The sequence below is a fragment of the Ambystoma mexicanum genome, chromosome 3p, assembly GCF_040938575.1.
Source record: "Ambystoma mexicanum isolate Mex_15411 chromosome 3p, UKY_AmexF1_1, whole genome shotgun sequence".
Lineage (NCBI taxonomy): Eukaryota > Metazoa > Chordata > Amphibia > Caudata > Ambystomatidae > Ambystoma > Ambystoma mexicanum.
The window spans coordinates 761415710-761436040 of record NC_090925.1 but is presented as its reverse complement, the minus strand read 5'-3'; the positions used below and the strand labels follow the sequence as shown (position 1 = coordinate 761436040).

Here is a 20331-nt window from a genome sequence, read left to right as displayed (position 1 = left end):
ACACAAGCAGGTGGGAAAGTGTCAGAGGAACAGAAAAGCGGGTGAAAGACCGAGAGAAAATCAAAGGGCAAGGGGCAACTGGCAAGCATAATTAGCATAGCCAAGAGTGTGCGAGGAGCAAAGAACGCCCTGAGCAGGGTGACTAGAGCAACAGGACAAAGTGTGTACGTTTGGGGGGGTGCAGGTGGCCCAGCGGGACTAGAATATTCAGTGGGCATTCCAGGCACGTTCAAGGAGGGTAAGGGGTGGGTGGGGCAGCTTTTGGTGCTGAAGAAGCGAATATGGTGCAGCTGCGACTGGTGATTTGATTTCTTTCTTCATTGGGGATGCATAAACATTTCCCCTAAATTAGCGCATGCCACGGAGCATAGTGGTGGAGCCATATAGGTTGGTTTGGAGGGAAGAGGGGAGGGATTCCCTAATGGGTTAAAATGGTGAATTTTTAAGCAATTTTCTTCAGAATAATTGGGCCAAAAGTCATGGTTCTTTAAGTAAAAGTCTGACTTAATTGCGCAGGCACCGACAATTCACAGGAGGATTTTACACGGTTTTCCTGATGCCTGTTCCCACAATTTCTGCCTGCACTGCCACTGCAAAGCACATGCATGTGATGCTGGCGCCCACACATGCGCTCGCCTTGGCAATGTAAAACGCTTCCTTAGAGTGCCCACAATGTATACCAGTGCACAGCAAATGAGCGTGGCTTGTGTCCATAATGCATACAGGCGTACATAGCCTTGTGAAAAAAGAAATGCCATGCAGCTTGTGAAAAAAGTTCCAATCATTCGTCAGTAAAGCACTTGGATGAATGGTGCAAAATGCATGCTTGCCACTTTAAAGCTCATAAATGGGGCCGGTGCAGACCCTCTCCCCTGCCAAACACACAGATGCATACGTCACTCCAAGCATGCACACACTTACACATTGCATTCACGACACTTTTGCACACACATGCCTTATTTATTGATTTATATTTGTAAACACTCTTTTGAAAGTGTCCTCCCTCTGGTCTGGGGCTCCTCTTTGCAGCAGTTTTAATTGGAGCAATCCGCTGGTAGTCAACACGTGTGATGCCTTAGGGCAAGGGTTGTGGTGGGTTTGGGGTGGCATGCATTAGGGAGGAGTGGGCACCATGGGGGCGTTTGGGCCCAAACCAAGCCCACTTTCTTTATGTGAAAGCGGTGCCTGTGTGCAGCATTTGCATTCAACCTCGCCTGCACAGCACAGGTACAGGAGGCAAGGGAGACAAGTCAAATGCTTTTTGCATCCTTCAAAATGTAGGTCCCCCCCCTCGCCCCCTGTTTGTTTGCCCCTGCTTTGCCAAGCAGGCGAGGGTAGGGTGGGTGTCGCGCGAGAATACCCCCTTACCACCCACCCCCCCCGCTCCCCGCTCTGCCAGGAAAGTGAGGTGGATCTTTTCAGCACATCAGAAGGAACTGTGGAAGAGACCTGCTGTTTAGGGGGAGGTGGGAAACCTGATCTGGCAATGTGCTGGAAAAAGAGCAAGGCCCATCTCCTTGGGCGCGCATGGCCCCTGCAACAGCAGCAGTCATGCAGCCCAGGTTACCTGGGCCAGGAACTAAACCTAACGATACAAATGACGGCAAAAAGGGGAGAGAACCACTATTAAATGCCACTGGATGCTTCCCAGAGCAGCTATCTAATAAAAAACCAGGTCACACGTGGAAACAATGAGTGCTTTCCAGGAATATATATTTTTTAATTACTCCTATTCAATCCAAAAAGACTTTGTCATAAAACATCATATCATGAACTCAACACCCACACAACATCCATCCATCCATCCATCCATCGATGCACGTCAAAGCGTGCAGTCTATAAAAGTGCTGGAGATGAAAAACATGCTTCAACTAACAATATTCATAGCAGATAAAAGCTGTTCCAAGACGTTATTATTGGTCCAACCGGACGTTGAAACTATCTAAAAGCGCAAACCATGCAATACAACGGCTTATTCTAACATGTCTGATGGAAAACATCAATTCCGTTCACGACCCGTTTAGGAATCTATCCTCGAACAATAGTCGCTTCTGTCGGGACAACAATGGGTTGAATCCAAAGCAGACACGTCAACTGGTGTCGTCCTTGCTAGTTTCAACGTAATTCTATGTCAGACATTAAGTCATTTTCATCACGACTAAAATAACCTTTTATTGGATCCCAGCCCACCACTGTCATTGCAGAGCCATTGAGCCAAGGTAACCGGAGGTTTACTCAAAATTCAAAAACATCTTCAAATCTCGACGATGAACAAACTGGAGATTTCCCCATCATCCGGGCCCTGTTCCGCCCTATTCCCGGCGCCCGCTAAGGGCATGTGTCCTGGTAGTTCCTGTTCACCCTCCTAGCAGGGTACCTCTACCATCCATAAATGCAGAGAGCCAAACCCAGCTCCCGCTAGCGTCCTGGTAACCCAACGGGAAGAGTACTCCTCTGTGCGCCTGTCCCTTCTCGGCGTAGTCCTTTCACGATCTTACCATTGCACACTTGCATGCATACATGCGTACTTGGCAGGGAAGCAATTCCCCAACTTTCTGTAGTTGGACAGCATCGTTACTGCACCTCTCTGCCATGTGTGCTTTCTTTCCAGGTCAAAGGGCCCCTCCTCCCTTGCAGTTGGCCAGCGTGCTTCTAAATCCAAGGACACTACACAGTGGACTGAGGCATGGGGGGCCAGTGCGGAGCAGCCCCCTGGCTCCTTGCGGTTAGACGGCCTGCAAGGCTTCCATTTGTGAATGCTTGAACCCTCGAGGGTGGGCATGGTTTGGAATGCTGCTGAAGGAAACTGCATATTCTAGTGCCACACGGAAGTGCTGGGCGATAGAAAAAGTCCATTCAACCGTTCTATATGGTTGGCGCGTTTATGTGAGTGCAACCATGCAATTCCTTCGGGTGGCACGTTCAGGAGGCACTTGGGTCTTAAAGTGATGGATGGAAAGCGTTGAATTAACCTTCTTGTCCGTTGCGACGAGCAGACTTCCATTGCATCATTTTGACAAAAAGGTGAAAAGAAACACGTGCAAACAAGTATGCATCCCACCCAAAAGGCAGCTAGCCGCCCAGAAGTGGAAGCACAGCGCCGTTTCACACAGGGCCACAGTTTTTTGCCTAACCCATCCTGTTCATTGAGCTTTCTGTTCTGAACAGGTGTGTCTCTGCTGCTGCGGCCATTCCTTCATTGCCGGAAGGGGATTTCGTGATGAGGGGTGGGACCGATGCAAACCTTGACCTTCCATTTCCAATCACTCCGATTTGTAGTAGACTGAAAACAATTTGATTTCAAGGTGCTACTTTTTGTCATCGAGTCCGTGCCCTTGGTTTTCGTCCAGTGCCTAGCTACTGGCGTTTAAACTTCCCCAAAAACGGTTTATTGAGAAGGTCCTCTAACTAGTTCACCCATTTCTAAATCGCTTTTCTCTGCGGCATCACAAAATAATCCTTTTAGATTTTTTAGTCTATATAGTATGTTTATTTTGTGTGGTTTTTAATTTTTTTTATTTATTTTTTATTATCCTTGCTGGATTTTTCTTTGAGGGTTTAGCTTTCAATGTTAATTTTCTTTTATAATCGGTCTGGGCAGTACTTGTTGTTCCTTTACTGTATTCACTGCATTGTTTGTCTGCTCCAGACCTTCAGAGGGAGGGGCTTTGCACTCAACCTTGTAAGAGTGAGATGTTATTGGTGGTATCCTCTACTCTATCTCCATCTCTACCTCTGGTGTTCACCAGGGGTCTAACCTCTCTCCCTGGCTGTTCAGCCAATACCTGGCACTTCTTGCCCACCTCATTGCCACTCTCTGCCCTAACTTTCAGTGCTATGCGAATGACACTCAACTCATTTTCAGGCTCCCTTCTGCCACCTCTTCTTCTCTCATCTCTCTCGGCCATCCAGGAATGGTGTGCCAGTAAGACCGAGATTCTCCTCATCGGTACACCTGCTCCCTCCTTTCCTGTCCCTCTCTGGCCAGCCTCTCTTGGGCCTCTTCCTGCTCCCACCTGTGAAGCTAAAAACCACAGGGTCATCTTCAACTCCTTTCCTTCTCTCCCCGCATCGCTGACATATCTAAGAAGTCACACTACCAGCTGCACCTCCTCAGAGGTATTTTCCCTTCCTCTCCTTCCCCCAGAAGCTCACTGTCTCCAGAGCTCTGGTTCTCTCTAGAACTGTCTAGGCTGGACTACTGCAACAGCCTCTTTCTAAATCTGCCTGCCTCTATTCTCCGCCCTCTGCAGCTTATCCAAAACAGGACTGTGAGACTTGTCGTTGGCCTCAAGCCCAGGGATCGAATCTCTCCAGGGCTGAAATCTCTGCATTGGCTTGCAGTGCGGGCGAGGATTAAGTTCAAAACCCTCTGCATTGTGCCCAAGGCCTTCTGGGGCCTGGGACCTCAATACCTTCAACTCGCTTTTCCTAAATATCTTCCTTCATGAGTTCTTCGCTCATCCGCCTCCAACTTCCTCAGGGTCAGTCGCTTCTCCAAGCAGCGCGTTAGGGGTAGATCTCTTTCTTCAGCTGGGGCCTCCCTCTGGAACAGCCTTCCTGCCTCTCTGAAACTTGAGGACAACCATTTCTGGTTCTGGAAGCACCTCAAGACCTTCTGTTTTCTCTCCTCCTCTCCCCTGCTGATCTCCTGGCTAAATCTGTAATTTCACTGGTCACCTGGCTACCCTCAGATCTCAGGCCCCGGTCTCCTGCCCGCCCGTTGCACACCTGCACCGCCCCCTGAGCAACCTTTGCACTCAGGGACTGTTTCTGCATCCCTACAGTGCCTACTAGCACCTGACACCTGATGTCTGCACTTACCCTTGCAATGGCCTCCAGCTGGCCGCACTTTTATTTATTTTCTTATTTATTGTCTTTATATACTTACTGTTATCCTATGTACTGCACTGTCCCCTCCCCGCTTCCCCTTTCCCCCCTCCCCTGCACTTACGCAATCTCAATGTCACCGGGCCTAGTAGGATCGTTGTCTGTCTTCCCCGTTTCCTCTCCCTTGCCTCGTCGCGCCTTGAAACACGTGTATAGGCGCGTTATAAATGCCATATCATATTGTATCCGTACGCAATAGTTGAATCGTCATTGGGGTTCGAAAAACACCTACAAGATGTAGGGGAATGCCCTCGAAATAATGATCTAAATCTGTAAACCATAATGAAGGTTGGGCTAACGCTAAGTGAGGTTTCCCAGCATGCTCTAGCACCCGGAGATGCTAATGCCAACGATCAGAAGAGTCTGAATCTGAACCTTAGCGAGTGCCTGTGCACCCAGGGATGCCCTGCTCTATTCAACCAGCTTCAAAGTGGGTGGCCCATCTACAAGCCCAAACCTATTACCACCTCTATGGCAGTGCCTGGCAAATGCCTTCCCATGCCTACAGACAAGCCACTTTGCCAATGCTTGTTTGTGTGGCCACGGTTATCTTTATACCTCAACAGCTTGCTACTTATGGCAAAGCATGTGAATCCATACCAGTTGGTGAGCTTTAAAGCCAGTGTTGCAGGTCAGACTTCTTCCGCAAATTAACTAGCACGAGGTGACTCTCCCGACTTAATGCGTGTGGCACGGAGACACAGGTAATCGGAGTCGCAGATGAGAGAAGGTGAAAATATTCACCAATAGTTCTAATTTAATTTCGTAATACTTTTTCAGTATATCGAGCAGTTTAGATTTTGGAGATTGGTTACGTGTCCACAAGGAGACGTATGACACATATAACTATTTTTGGACTAAGATTAATTCAGCTATCAGGAACTTGTTTGAGTAGAGGTTGGGCAGTGGCAAGTTGGCTAAATAGCCCAGGCCCTATGGGTAGCTTGTTTTTTTGTTTGTGGATTGTCGAGACGGTGGCCCTGAGGAAGACGAGGTTGTGTGCCTATCGTCGAAACTCGTACCCCGACCATTAATGGAAATGTTAGCTGCGTTTGAATATTTAGCAGCCATAGGTGTTTCCAGGATAAATCACGTGCACTTTCTTCTGGTCGGCCATGGTTTTTTAGGCATATTTGCCATGTATGTGGTGCACCTTTTCAACATGGGATATAATCATCGTTAGGGGGTGGAATATTTAATCTTTTGGCTCCATGCAATTTGCCCATTTTTGAAATATTATACATGGTACCCTTGATAAAGAGTAACTGCGTGTCAATGGTTCTTCATGTATGAATAGATAAATTACTATGCATTGTTGTGCAGATGGTGTGGAGCTGGGTTTTTGCACTGTATATGCCATGTGCACTTTATATCCTGTGTATTTGGTTAAAAACGTTATTTATTATTCTGTTTCGCACTATGTCAAGGCTGTGAAACTGCCTCCTTTATCCATTTGGTGTGATATTGATTAAATTGTGTTTTAGGAATTATGGGCTCGTGTATGTGACTTATGATTGTCTCTATACTATCGACAGCCTATTCGGTGTTTAAGTGTAAAGAGGTTTTGAACTTAGCAATGCAAAGATTTAGGTGCCTGGAGAATCGTGTTTTGTTAAATAGAAGTTTGAAAAGATCCGAATAGACTGTCTCATGACCCTATTTTCCCAAAGAATCCCAAATCTGGCCACAAGACGGCAGTAGCGTGAAGCGCATACATCCGCAGGTTTATAGGCGCAAAACCTTTCAATGTATTTCATTTATTGAGCATTTGTAAGGCGCCTATACAACCAAATGGTGGTTCAAGGCGCCAGGCTGTTTCCTCTCTAAGAGCCAGAAGGTGTGCCACCGCGCTGGAAGGCTCTTGCTGGGTCTCTGGTCATTATACATTGCCCTGCCTGTAGACCGTCCTGCACATTCACTTCACCTTAGGCGCTGAATCCACACGGCTATTCTTTATCACCAGGGGACGGATCCTCACGTTTCCCCGCGAAGAGACGTTCACAATTGTAGTTTTCCCCTGGACATCTTAAATGATTCCAGGCCTGCCACCCATAGAGTCACACTACTAACAAATAAAGACTGCATTCCAGTGGCCCGATTTCATGATTATAGTGACACTATGGTGTCCACTTGTACTCCTCCGTTAGTGGCCTCCGAGGCCGTCACCTGCAATTCTTATTGTTGCAGTGAGTGTCCCTCAGTCCTCACATAGCTTATTTTGATGGGCAGAAATAGTCTCACCATACAGTCGCTCTGCCAGAGATTCTAGAGTAGAGATTGCCCTCTTACTGCAAGTCTCTGAAGGTGCCTGGGCCGTCCTCGGTGCTAGCCCAAAGGAGAAGGAGCGAAACGTATGTTATTGGGTCTCCCCTTTTCACGGGTTCTTGGCTTCGGGACTAACACGGGGCGGGGCAAGGATGCTTTGTTGCAATGTTGAAGTGTGCAGCTCTGAAAAGATGAGGTCATCTGTAGCGTGTACGTTTGAGCTATTTTGTAACTTGTGTAGAGCAGTTATGTCAGCTCCTGATGATAATGTAAATTGTGTGGTTGACTGTGGTGTCTGTCAGAGTGCAGAGGGTTGGCGGATTTACCGCTGGTCGACCCATTTTTGGAAGATTCACCTCCAGTTCGTTGCTGGAGGTAAATTGTCCACTTTATCTCCAGAAATCGGTGTATATACAAAGCAGCAAATCCACCAAAAATCTTTAAGGAGACCTATTGACTCCAAAAATGGTGAATTACACCGCCCTACCACCTCCTGTAATCCCGTGGACTCCACTGGGCCAAGTGGTGGTAACTGTAATCGAGTCTGGCAGTAATTCATCAGATTTATAGCCAAATTAGCACAACTCGTAATGAGACCCATGTTTTTCGGGCAATGTCACCGGCCCAATGGGCATGACATTGCACCATCGGTTGCTAATTTGATGCTAATTCCCCAAAACTTTCCTTTGGGGCGAAGGGAAGTGGGCACCACACAGGTAACTTTTCCTCACCCACAGAAGTCCCTGAAGCTAGTCCCCTGCCTACCATGTGACGCATTAACCTCCATCCCCGAAGTTTTTGTCCAGTTGCGCCCCTGCAAGGAAAAGAAAGTAGAAGAGTGTTGGTGTCTGTGTACACCAAATGCCCCAGTAGAGTCCCCCCCCCCTTGCCCCGCCACCTTCCGAATTGTTAATCATCCTTGCTTCCGGTACCGTCGTCCTGCAACTGAAAGCCTCAAATTTAACCGAGAAGCTCAAACTGTTAAAAATGTGCCATGATCAATAGGTGCAGTAACTCTAAAGCAGCCATGGTCGAGGCTAAAGGTACCCGTCTTGTGTCCATCTCTTGGCCTATCCAATCTGGAGCGTCCTGTATATTTCGGGACACCGCCTTTCATCTCCTTCTTTGTCGACGGAATCAGCTTAATTAACCAGATGTTTTAAACTAAAAACCGGTCACTTTAGAGATGGTTCCAGATGGAAGGTTGCAGGTGCATTGGCAGAGTGGTATGTGACTTACAGTACTGGAAAAGGTGAGAGTTGCAGTTTGTATTTGAGATTAATCAGAGTTTTGTGTCCATCTAAGCACCGAAATTGCTTTTTATGCTCCAGGGGAAAATGAGGTCCATTGCCAGAGCTCGATCTGTTGCTGTTGTACTAGAAAAGCAGAGCGCACTGGTCCTCATTAAAGGAGCATTGCCAGAGCCTGATGCGCACCGTGATACGCAAGTAGCAGAAGTGGTTGCACACAGGTTTGATGAAGCAACAGAGCGATTTGTGTTGCTGGAATGGTGAGTATAGTGCTAGTTTGGTCTGGGGAGCTTTGACAGAGGTTTGTGTCGCTGGAATGGCAGGTAGGCTACAAGTTGGGCGGGTACCAGGAGCTTTGCTAGAGCGGTTTGTGTCGCTGGAATGGGGAGTCTACTGCAAGTTGGAGGGGGGTGCGGGGGTCTGAGGAGCTTTGATAGAGCGATTTGTGTCACTGGAATGGTGAGTATACTGCAAGTTGGCGCTCTGAGGAGCTTTGCTAGTGCAGTTTATGTCACTGGAATGGTGAGAATACTGCAAGTTGGCGGGTCTGAGGAGCTTTGATGGAGCGGGTTGTGTCGCTGGAATGGGGAATACACTGCAAGTTGGGGGTCTGAGGAGCTTTGATGGAGCGGGTTGTGTCGCTGAAATGGTGCGTATACTGCAATTTGGGGTATGAGGAGCGTTGCTAGAGATTGTGTCGCTGGAAGGACGGGTGTGCTGCTGCAAGTCTGGTCCGAGGAGCAGTGACACAGTGATATTAGTGGAGAGAAAGGGCGGCAGTCGAGGACAGGAATGGCCGGGTGCCCCTTAGCGCGCGAATGTGCAGGTCGGGAACGTGGTAGTGATCGTGTTAGTGGTGTTGAACAGGGCAGACTTGGAGTGCAGCTTCAGAGCGCAACACTCGTCCCAGAGTGCCAGAAGTCTGGGTGTGTCTGTGGTGAAAACTTGAAAGTGCAGAATCAAAGAGACTGTGATCAAAGCTGGGGGGGGGGCTGTTAATCACTGCCAGCCCCCACCCCCTCGCACTTCAAGTACGTTAGGCACCCCAGGCCCCACCTCGCTGCAGACGCGTTTAAAGTCTTCGGCAGATCTCCTTCATTGCAGGTGTGGAGAGATCACCCAGGGGCAGCCAGCAGCAGTGGCTTGCGATGGTGTGTAATTATTAGCCTCCTTTGGTCTTTTTTCCTTTCTACACAGATGGCGGGGGGGGCTCGGTCGGGGGGGAGGGGGGAATAGGGATTTTTGTGTGCAGGGCTGGGGGCATGTCTCACGCCTGCCCTCTGAGACAGTTTGCAAGAGACAGAACGTTTTCGTTGGTTGTCTAAAGAGCACTTTCGGTGTCCACACGATTAAAAGTCAATCGCCTTAAATTCGCGGATTTACGGCTTACACTGCTTCTGCGTTTAGGAATGTCTCCTCATAGCCCCCCTTCCCTTACTGCATGTCTTTCACCTCTCCCTTCTGTAGTTTTACCCACAGGTTTTGGAATATCTCCTTCGTACAGCCCCCCACCCACCCACCTCGATTGTATGTGTAGGCCCGGGGGTATTTGAATGTCTTTCTCCTCTCCCCCCCTGTAGTTTTACCTCGCCGTTTAGGGAGATCTCCTAGCCCCCCTTTTCTTGCATCTGTGTACTTCCGGAGGTTTTGGTTCAAGGGTCAAATGGTAGGGGGGGAAGGGCTACTTTAAGAGACTGTGTAGGCAAATCCAAAGGAGTGAATTTTTTTGGGATGTAGTGTCAAATTAGCAACCTATGGTGCAAATACCTTCCCATTGGCCCTGTGACATTGCCCAAAACGTGATGGTTTTAAATAGAAAATGCACATACTGATGGCTACTGCCCACATGGTATTGCTATGGTTGTGATGTGTTGTGGGGTTGGATTGGTCATTTGGTAGCTCATGGTGCATATCCAGCTGCGTTGGACCATAATCCAATGCAAGGCTGAGTGGCGCTATAGTTGCAGTGACTTTGAGGTGTCAGTGGACAGTCAGAAGCCAGGTCCCAGGAAACAGACAGGATACTGTGGTTCCTGAACTCGTGTCATGGCATAGCGTCTCCTCACATAGCATCCCCTAGCCTAACACATCTCGACACGCAACTCAAACAGCAAAGCATAAGTTACACCTACACCAACCGAAGAAAAATGTCTGCACTGCTTTTCCCTGAACAGCACACTAACCCACCACAGATACACTACCACACTCCTTAAACATCTCTCCGGCAGACACCACAGTTAACCACACCACCAATTTACCTTGGCAACCTGGATAACGCAAATGAACCACTGGTCTTCGCCATTCACCAAATAGATAAAACGTGCACACCGAAGACATCCTTATCTTTTCAGAGCTGCAAAAGGGAGAAGAGGAGAGTTTCCATTTTAAAACCATTGAAAACAAGACTGCGTTAGCACAGATACTCCCAACTAAAGCCAACAAAGGACCTGGCTTTTCCAATCCCTGCGTGTACAGCTATCCGTCTGGCAGCAAATCTTGCGCCATTTCTAACAAAGTTTATAAATAAATCCCTAATGGAGGGCTATGTCCCTAGTACTCTGAAGGGAGCACTGGTAAAACCTTTATTGAAAAAGCCCAATTTAGACCCAACTGTCCTCAAAAACTACCGGGCGGTAGCTAATTTATGCTGGCCCACTAAAATCTTGGAGAAAGTGGTCTGTGGCCAATTTGAGGATTTTGTGGACAGCAAGAGCATCCTGGATGAATGTCAGTCTGGGTTTTCGCCCAAATCACGGAACAGAGACCGCCCTGCTGGCGGTCCAGGATGATCTGTTAGAAGCTGCAGATAGGGGAGGATCCACAATATTGCTGTTGGACCTCTCTGCTGCTTTTGATACGATCAACCACAAGATCATTTTCCAACGTATTGAGACAGTTGGGAGAGCCTCGAAAGTAGTGGTAGATTGGTTTAGTTCCTTTTTGAAGGACAGGACACAGTGGGTAACTCTGGGAGGTTTTCTATCAGAACTACTATGGCTAAAAGGTGGAGTTCCACAGGGGTCGCATTGTCACCTTTGATCTTTAATCTATACATCCGACCATTATTCAACATTTTGAGGAGGTATGGATTGAGATTTCATTCTTACGCTGATGACACCCAAATATATGTGGAAACAGAGAATATAGAGGAGGCTTTTGAAAAGATCAACCAGTGTATGCAGGAAATTAGAATATAGATGGCGTGCAATCGGCTACAGCTGAATGCAGCTAAAACCGAGATCATTTTATTTGGAGCAGGGAGCAAGTTGATGGCCGAAAAACAAAGTATAATCCCACGGATTCTAGGGGAAGAGATTCAATTTTCAAGGAAAATAAAGAACCTCGGATGCACATGGCAGGAAAACCTAGGGAGTGAAGGCCAGGTAGGGGCCAAAGTGAAGGCCGTATATCACTCCCTACGTATGCTTAGGAATGTGCTCCCCTTTGTGGCAGCAGAAGACCACCCTGTGGTCGTAGGGGCGTTAACCAACTCTCATCTCGATTACTTTAACAATTTAATGGCAGGGATTCCAGTCAAACAGATGATGAGACTGCAAAGGGCTCAGAATGCGGCAGTTAGGTTAATTGCCCACTTAAGAAAAAAGAGACCATGTGTCAGCTTCGCGTAGAGCTCTCCACTGGTTGATGGTGGAGGACAGGGTGAAATTTAAGATAGCCTGCCTTATGCATAAGTGCTTCTATGATCATGCACCAAAATATTTGAGTGCCAGGATCAATCATCTCCAACCAATAAGAGATCTCCGTTCAGGAGATAAAATGTTGTTGACTATACCCCGGACTAAACGGATCTCAAAGGGAGATAGGAGGTTCTCGGTCTTTGGCCCAAAGGTATGGAACCAACTACCATGGACTATCCGCTCTTGTCCATCATTGAAAAGCTTTAGAAAAGCACTAAAAACCTTTCTATTTAAGTGAACCTGGGTGATCTATATCAGTCGCTACATGTTGATCAAGGTACAAACCATAGTTAACATCTGCGCCCTAATGCAGTTTATTCTGCTTGGTGCGTGTAATAAATATTCAAAATCAAAATCGAGCACACATCAACATTGCAACAAAGCATCCTTGCCCTGCCGTGTGTTAGTCCCCTAGCACACCACTTAAGCTCCAAGAAACCGTGAAAAGGGGATATGTTATTCAAAACTATATAACAATTATTTGTGGTAGTACGCTGAATAGCCCAGGCAATTTCGGAGACTGGCAGCAACAGGGCAGGATATTTGCTGTCAGTCTGCTATGCTATAATCTCTGGTGCAGGGACTGTCTGGTGAGACTAGATATCTACCTGACAAATGTTGTGACATGGGAGCTACGTATGGTCACTGCAATAACGCAATTCTAGGTGGCCGCTTCTGGGCCTCTAATGGAGTATCACGCAGAGACATCATTTCGTCACTAAAATCATAAAATCTGCCTCTTTGTGTGCCTTTTTCTTTTTTAAATATTGTTACATTATTCACTTCTATGGACTCCACTTTTTTAGGTAGTTAAGTTCCAGTGAGATTACACACTTTGTTTTAGCAGTGAACCTGGGATTTTAACCCCTTCAGCGAATTAGGCTCTTGGCCACATACCTCCTGAGCCTTTCTTTCGCACAAGTATTTAATTGTTCACGTTCACAAACAACAGTAATACTGTCTTCTAGTATATGCTGAAAAAATGCACAAATCCCATGGTAAAGCACCTTGACAATGTGTAAATGCTTATAGAAACATGTTAAGCCAAAATGATATAATATTTTCCACCTCCTAAATGAAAATGATATAATGTCCTATAATGCAAAATAATAGCTGGACAAATCTCATTGTACAGCACTGTGCTTCCAGCACTTTAAGAAATACAGGAGGTCATTTAACTAAAAATTGTAAATTGCATGGAGGGGCCCCGTTGGGTGGAGTGGACATGTTGGGTGCAAACGGGTCCCCTGCATGCATTTTTAGTCATCTGCACTCAAAAGTCCAAAATAAAGTTGCAAATGCAGCTTAATCGCCTGTATCCCTCAGATGTTTCACTTTGTAAAGCAAAGTGAGTAAGTATTTATGCATGGCAGGCAGGGTTTGCAATGGATTCCTTTGGGATCTGCTTGCTTTTAGCTGGTGTAAAAAGCTGTTGGATTCCATAAGACCCCAAAGCATCTGTGATAGCATGAACATGTTGTGCAGGGGTACATGCTTGTGCAGTTGTATGACAGCGAGGGTGGCAGAAAACGCGATTCTGTTCCTTGCCCCCTAACCACAATGCATATGAATGAAAATATGGTGCGGCATAAAAAGCATGCGTAAGTATATATATTTCACCTCCTTATTGTGCTGTGACACAATAAACATGATCCCCACTCTAAAAGATATTGTATAAAGGGTCATTTTTGGAGATTTTTTTTTTCTTTCAAATATGTGTTCCCCGAGGACCATCTCGAGCAACATCATTCGTGGAAGACAAAGTTCACGGAGTATTGCAGCAAGGCATTGTACAAATCTTCGAATTGAAATAAGACAAATGTGCACTTAATTCTTAACTGGGAACTGTTTTTATGGGAAAATGTTGTATTTATTTAGAATTGAGATGTGTACTGGAAAATTGTATATTTTTCTTCTTTGCATATTGTGGGATGAAATGTAATTTTTGTGACCAAACGCAACACAAATACATGAAATCAAAGGTCATCTGGTATAGAGAATGCTTGCCGCAAACGTCCAACTTTGTTATCCATCATGTTAAGAACATAGAATATCCACATAACCGTAAATCCTTTTCTTTTTAGCTTGTCAAGGTAGTAAACATCAAGGGTCTAAACTAATCTTTAAAAAGGTGCTTTATAGTTTTACTCACTTAAATTGTCTTGGAATCAGGCATAGAGTTGCTAGTTAATTGGAGCTGCACAGGTGTCTCTCCTTTGGAAATACCCCTTTGCAGTGCTAGTGGCCTAACAATTCACGTGTAAAAAAAAAGTTACTGCTTAGGAGTGGCCTCGAATTTCGGGGGCGGGACTGGAACCCAATTGGCCCATTGGTGTTGCGCCCATGCGCCTCGTCAGAATGGTGTGCGGGTAGTCTGCTCCCAACAGTTTTTGCAAAGGAAGAAGCAGCCCTTTCATCCAAATTTGCAATCAGAAATCTATATAATTCAGGAAAAGTCTTTCCTTTACATACAAAATCTAGATGTAATACCCTTTTAAAAAATAAATAAGTGTTTGCTTGCATACGTGGGTGCGTTGGAATGTTGTCTGATCTGTGTGTGTTCACTTGTGAGTCTGTGTGCCTAAGTGAGTGAATGTTTGTGTTGACGGGGTGCACCAGATGTATAGTGAGATCATGCAGGCATATATTGTGGCCGCCAGAAAGTGTTTTACAGTTGCAGTAGAGACCTTTGTTTGGATAGAGGCAGCACGAAAGTGTTCAATTGGGCCATTTATTGTGCACACCATCATGAAAGGGTTTTACAGTAGCAACACTGGCACATATTTGGGCACAAGCAGCATATAAGGTGCACAAAAGCTAAGCACCATGAAGATGCACTTTGCAGTGGTTGTGTTGTCATGTATTGTGGGCACTGTCTTGAAAGTTTTACAGTCAGAACACTTGCATATATTTTGGGCACAGTGTCACAAAAGTGGTTTTCAGTGGGAATGCTGTGAAATATTGTGGGTGCAGCACCATGAAAGTGTTATAAAATACTCCTGTACGCTGTCTGTGACCTGGCATCCATTGGATTTGTTCATGTTCCCTTATAGAGCGGTTTGTGCATTTTCTGGTAGTTTGCATTACTGTTTAAAAAATTGCGCTTTAAAAGACCCCAATTAAAACAATTCTATTTTAAACTGGTGGCAAAGCCTATGTACACTGCCTAATTAATGTGTGTAAAGGAGGACATTTTCAGAGTGTAAATATATTGTGGTGTATTTTAACGTAATGTATTTTAATAGAAAGAAAAATAATAATTTGTAGAGGATCTTGCTCCTTGTACGTGAAGGAGTAGTAACCTCAAACTAAATCGTGCAGAATCCATTGTAAGTTCAACAAGTACATACAGCCAATTGTTGTATGTGCTTCTCATTGTCTTGGATTCCACTTAAGGCTTTGGACTCAAATCTATAATGTTGAGGGATGTCCGAGTAATAAAATTCTTGTGCAGCATGATTCGAAATGGACATAAAGTAAATTGAAAAGTGCATGAAGATTATTATTGATATAATAATACATACCAAGAAAATTACAATTAATAATGACATAATACATAAGTACATTAAAAAGTCATTTATTTTGTTAGAGAAATAGTGGTTCATCAAAGGATTTTAAAAAAAATTATATATTTTTGTAGTCTATGCAACTTGAAGTATGCTGTAAGTAATATCCCATGCCTTGGGCCTTTTCTGCAGCTAATCATATGTTATCATTGTTGAAATACACATTTTGTTCACCTGGAAGATGAACTTGAAGTCTTATTGTTGTATACGCATTGCAACAGCTCCTCTAGCAGTGATGACGAAGCAGGCAGGGCGGCTTCGGACAAACATACATCTGGCTTTTATTATGTAGTATTTTTAAATGGGTCCTCCCCTCCCCTGAACCTCCTACATTACTTGGGGCTATGCTTATTCACTCATGATAATTTGGGGAAAATATTGATGCCCCTCCCCACTCAAAATATTCACTAGCTGTCAATGTCCTTAAATCTGACGGTCCCACACACTGCAGGAGCCAGCTGTCTCTGCCACTGGCTCCCCGTTTGTGCTCATTGAAGTCTTAAAGGGACGAGTAACCTTTTTGCTTGTTTTGTTACTGTCCTCTTCACATGCTTTTTCCCGTTCCCCAGGCACCAGGATGTCCCCACAAGATCTCGGTATGTGCGTCTGGTGGATAGCGTGCGGGAAAACGCTGGAACTGTGAGGTAAGGCATCCATGAACCGGTGTGAGTGTGTGGAAATTGACAAGCAAATGTGATTTTGTGAGCAGAGCCTCCATGAAGTGGAGAACAGGGCTGTAGAAGTGTACACAAGTTGAGGTGGGTCTGAAGATTGGGGTGCTGTCCTGGGGTCTAGGAGAGATATGTGATTAGGGAAGGAAAGTGGGTGCACATATAGTGGATCAGACAGACTGGATGAGAGGAGATTGGTTGGGAAAGGCAAGTGGGACGGTAAGAGCTGAAACAGTGGCGTGGGAGCTACAGAAGATAAGTTAACTTGGAAAATATTAGAACTCTGGAGAAGGGGCTGGCCGTGGGAGCATGGAAGAGGGTGGAACGTCAAGGGACATTGTTTTGAGAGAGCTTTATTAGGAAGAACTGGGGGAGCGAATGAGCTAAAGGAAGACAACTGGGGGTCTGGGTTGGGGGAGTTAGGGTAATTGTTTTGCTATCACCAAAAAAAAAGTATATATATATTTCTGATGCTTGTTAATCTGCTTAGAATCACATGCTGTGCATATGGTCCGACATCCAGTGGTAACCGCGGAGTATTGCATCTTGTCTTTCGGGGACCGAAAGGGGACGTCAGCATAGGCGTGTCCGTAACACTCCCCCTATCGTGACGTGTAGTGTACCCAAAATCCCTCCTCCACGGAGGTCCCTCGGATTGTTTTTTTCCGCCCAGATAACTGGTCGCCCTATAGCGGAGCTCTTACTAGAGACATTGTTTATCTCACCGAATTGTTGTTTATTCCCCGTTAAGTCACTTCAACTACAAGAACATCTTCGACAAAGTCTATGGGCGAATCGTCTACGGCTGTGGATTTCCGCGCCTAAGATCTGGCGGCTGGATTTTCCACGTGGTCGGGCCTTCTGGCCGACCTATATAGTAGGGAGAGTGGGGTCGGGGTGGCCATATTGTCGGTATGTCTTTCCTCCTTCCCCTCTTTTCCCTTTTGATCTGGTCACCCTTCCCTTTAGGTATGGAAAGAACTCCTTTTAGATTCTGCCCTAAGTGTAGGGTTAGATATCCTTGGAAGGACGAACACAGGACGTGTAATGCCTGTCTTCCCCTAGAGCACGACGAAAGCGGTGTGCGGCCTGCAAACTCCTTCAGCCTAAAACCCTTAAGGAGCGCTGTGTAAAGTGGTGGGCCGCGTACGGTATGTCACGGGTGGAACCCCCTTCCCCCACCGCCACACACGCTGAGAGTGACGGGGGTACTTCGGATGACCAAACATCTGTTGCGGATGTTATAGACCTTCAGGCGGACGCTTCTAGGTCTGCCACGCCTGTCCCCGACACTTTATGGTCTGACTCTGGTCTCGGTACAGGGACAACACCCGGCGACAGGGGCGTATAAGCGCATCGCACTAAGCACACAACTCCTATACTGATTTTGACGTCTTCGTCGAAAAAGGTGAAAGTGCCAACAGGGCCACCGAAAACTTCGCCGGTTTCCTCGGATCGTTCTGATCTAAAGCCTTTCCCGCATCCGCAGCAGCGTCTTGCGACTGGGCAGTCCAAATCAAACAAGGGCGCTACTCCAAAAACTGCCAACGTTGAAGCGTGGAAGTCCGACGCTTCGACGGTCTCAAAGGCCATGGTAGACCCGACAACTACGGCTAGGCCTCTACCCGAAAAACCGACCGATGGGCCCTCTAGCGCCGCGGAAGGTAGTTTACCTGCCGGTAAACCATCGGATCCTTTGTCTCACGCCGATTCGGTGACTATTGAAGACGGCATCAAAAGAATTACAGCAGCGGTGGGTCTTACCCCGGTTCCGCCCAAAGTTATGGGACAAGCCGCAGAAAAGGTTTCAGATGTGGATTGAGATCCCGATTCTTACGACGCTTACGAAGCTAGCCAGGAGCCTCTCTCCGACACCCTAAAGGACTCTTTTCGACACTGTAGGGTGGAAAATGTTGTTTCTCCACCCGCAGGCCCGTTTGGGTCCTCTAAAGGGACTACAGAGAAGTTTGAACTGTGTATGGATCGGCTGGGGAGGATTATCGGGTTTTCTTTCCATCCTCCGCCGAAAACGGCTCGAATGGACCCTGATCTCCAGATTGAAGACCCGTCTCATGCCTTCCAGCAGGAAGACGTTGTCCACATGGACACATATAGGGACATTTATAATGAAGAAGAGGAAGCTTCATTTCTTCAAAGTTATGAGCAAGAACAACGGGATACTACGGACAACTGCGAGGAAACCCAGCAGGAAGGTCTAGACCCATGGACACAGCAAGATCAGGATTCTGATGTTTTGTGTCTGGATTCTCCTCCGTCCACCCCGGCTCGCCAGGCCTCTCCTGTGGATGATCAAATGGCCTTCAACTCCATGTTGAAAAAAGCAGCTGAATACTTCAACATTCCCACTCAGGAGGGGGTGCCTGAGCAGGAGTTTGTGGAGTATATCCTTAAGGAGAAACCTCCATCTAGTCAGGCCATACCCCTCCTCAACTCTGTGAAGAGAAGGGTGGCTCCCTCATTGGTATCACCAGCTCAAACCCGGGCAGTGAACCCAAGAGTCGAAAAACTATTTTTGCCCTCCCCTTCCGACCCTCTATACATCAGAGGGCACGCCATCCCAGATTCATTGGTAGTGACTACCACTCGGAAAAGGGCAGGGGTACCCCTTGCCACGGGGGAGTCACCGCCGGACAAGGAATCTAAGCGACTGTATGCCCTTGGCAAACGTGTCACGTCAGCAGCCGCATACACTACGCGGATTGCTAATAATACTACACTATTGGCAAGCTATGCTGACGTCCAATGGAACTTGCTCCAGGAAGGCCTCCAAGAGGTTCCTGAACCCGCAAAATCAAAGCTTCTCCCCATTAGAGTGGAGGGAAGACACGTTAACCAGCATGTGATCAAGAACACTCTCGACACTGCGGAAACTGCAGGCAGGTCTCTGGCCCAAGGGACCCTGCTGAAAAGATATGCTAGCTTACGTCTGGTTTTAAACCGGAAACTCAAGCCTCCCTCATCAACAAGCCCATTGAGGACTCGAACCTCTTCGGGAAGGTGGTGAATGAGGCTTTGGAAACAGCCAAGAAGGAGCATGAGACTCTGAAATCTCTGCAACAGATCACACAGAAGCCTTCCACCCAGAGGGGTAATAACTCTCGATGGTCCTTTAGAGGGCAAGCCCGTGCTGGCCAAAACAACTACGGCACAGGAAACTTCAACTCAGGACAGACTTCTGGAAACACTGCATACTACCCAGCAGGGGGTCAGAAACGCGGCAGAGGCCCCAATCCCAGAGGAGCCACAGCTTCTGGTCAGAAATGACCACCAAATCCAGGTCCCCTCTCATGTCACCCCGGTCGGGGGGCGATTAACATCTTTCCTCATGGCATGGGAGGGAATAACTTCAGACCAGTGGGTCACAATGTTCCCTCTAATTATTGTTCTCTATCTGCGGAAATGGCTGGCCTTTGTGCGCACATTATTTTCCATGTGCACAACTGACTAACGAGGTAAGCCACTTTGTGAACATGCATAGTCGGTGAGCGATCATTCCCAAAGCGTTTGTAAGGGAGTTTCTCCTTTCCGGATCGGTCACAATACTTATCAAAAGTAATCCTCCTGAGACAATGCAGACAAATCATTTTATTCCACTGGAAAAAAACTCATCTTTATTACAAAAAACAAATAATCACTCATAACTGATGTGGCTGGCAACACATTTAGACAGGATACAATATTGGCAGATGGATTAATGGTAACTAAAAGGAACCTCCTCTATAATGAAGAAGTAATTTAAAGGCCAGGAGAAAATTTGTATTAGGATGAAAATGACATTAGAAAAACTGCACCACAGAATATGATGGAAATTCCTGTGCCTCTGCTTACCATCCACATTACATTGTACTGTGAACAGAGCTGTGACACTTCCTCAAAGCCAGTCTTGCAGCTAGGAGGCATACCATCACCCGTTTTTATTCCCTAAAAACCGGAAAATGTGCCAAACAAACGGTAAACATATATGAGCCTA

General features: G+C 46.6%; 1 protein-coding gene across 1 annotated transcript in view; it reads left to right on the top strand.

Moving 5' to 3' along the window:
- PELO (pelota mRNA surveillance and ribosome rescue factor) overlaps positions 1 to 20331 on the top strand; it is a 240600-nt gene that overhangs the window by 202836 nt on the left and 17433 nt on the right. The window contains exon 11 of the mRNA XM_069651673.1: positions 16239 to 16313. Coding sequence (XP_069507774.1) covers positions 16239 to 16313 — 75 coding nt within the window. The remainder of the gene's footprint in view (positions 1 to 16238; positions 16314 to 20331) is intronic.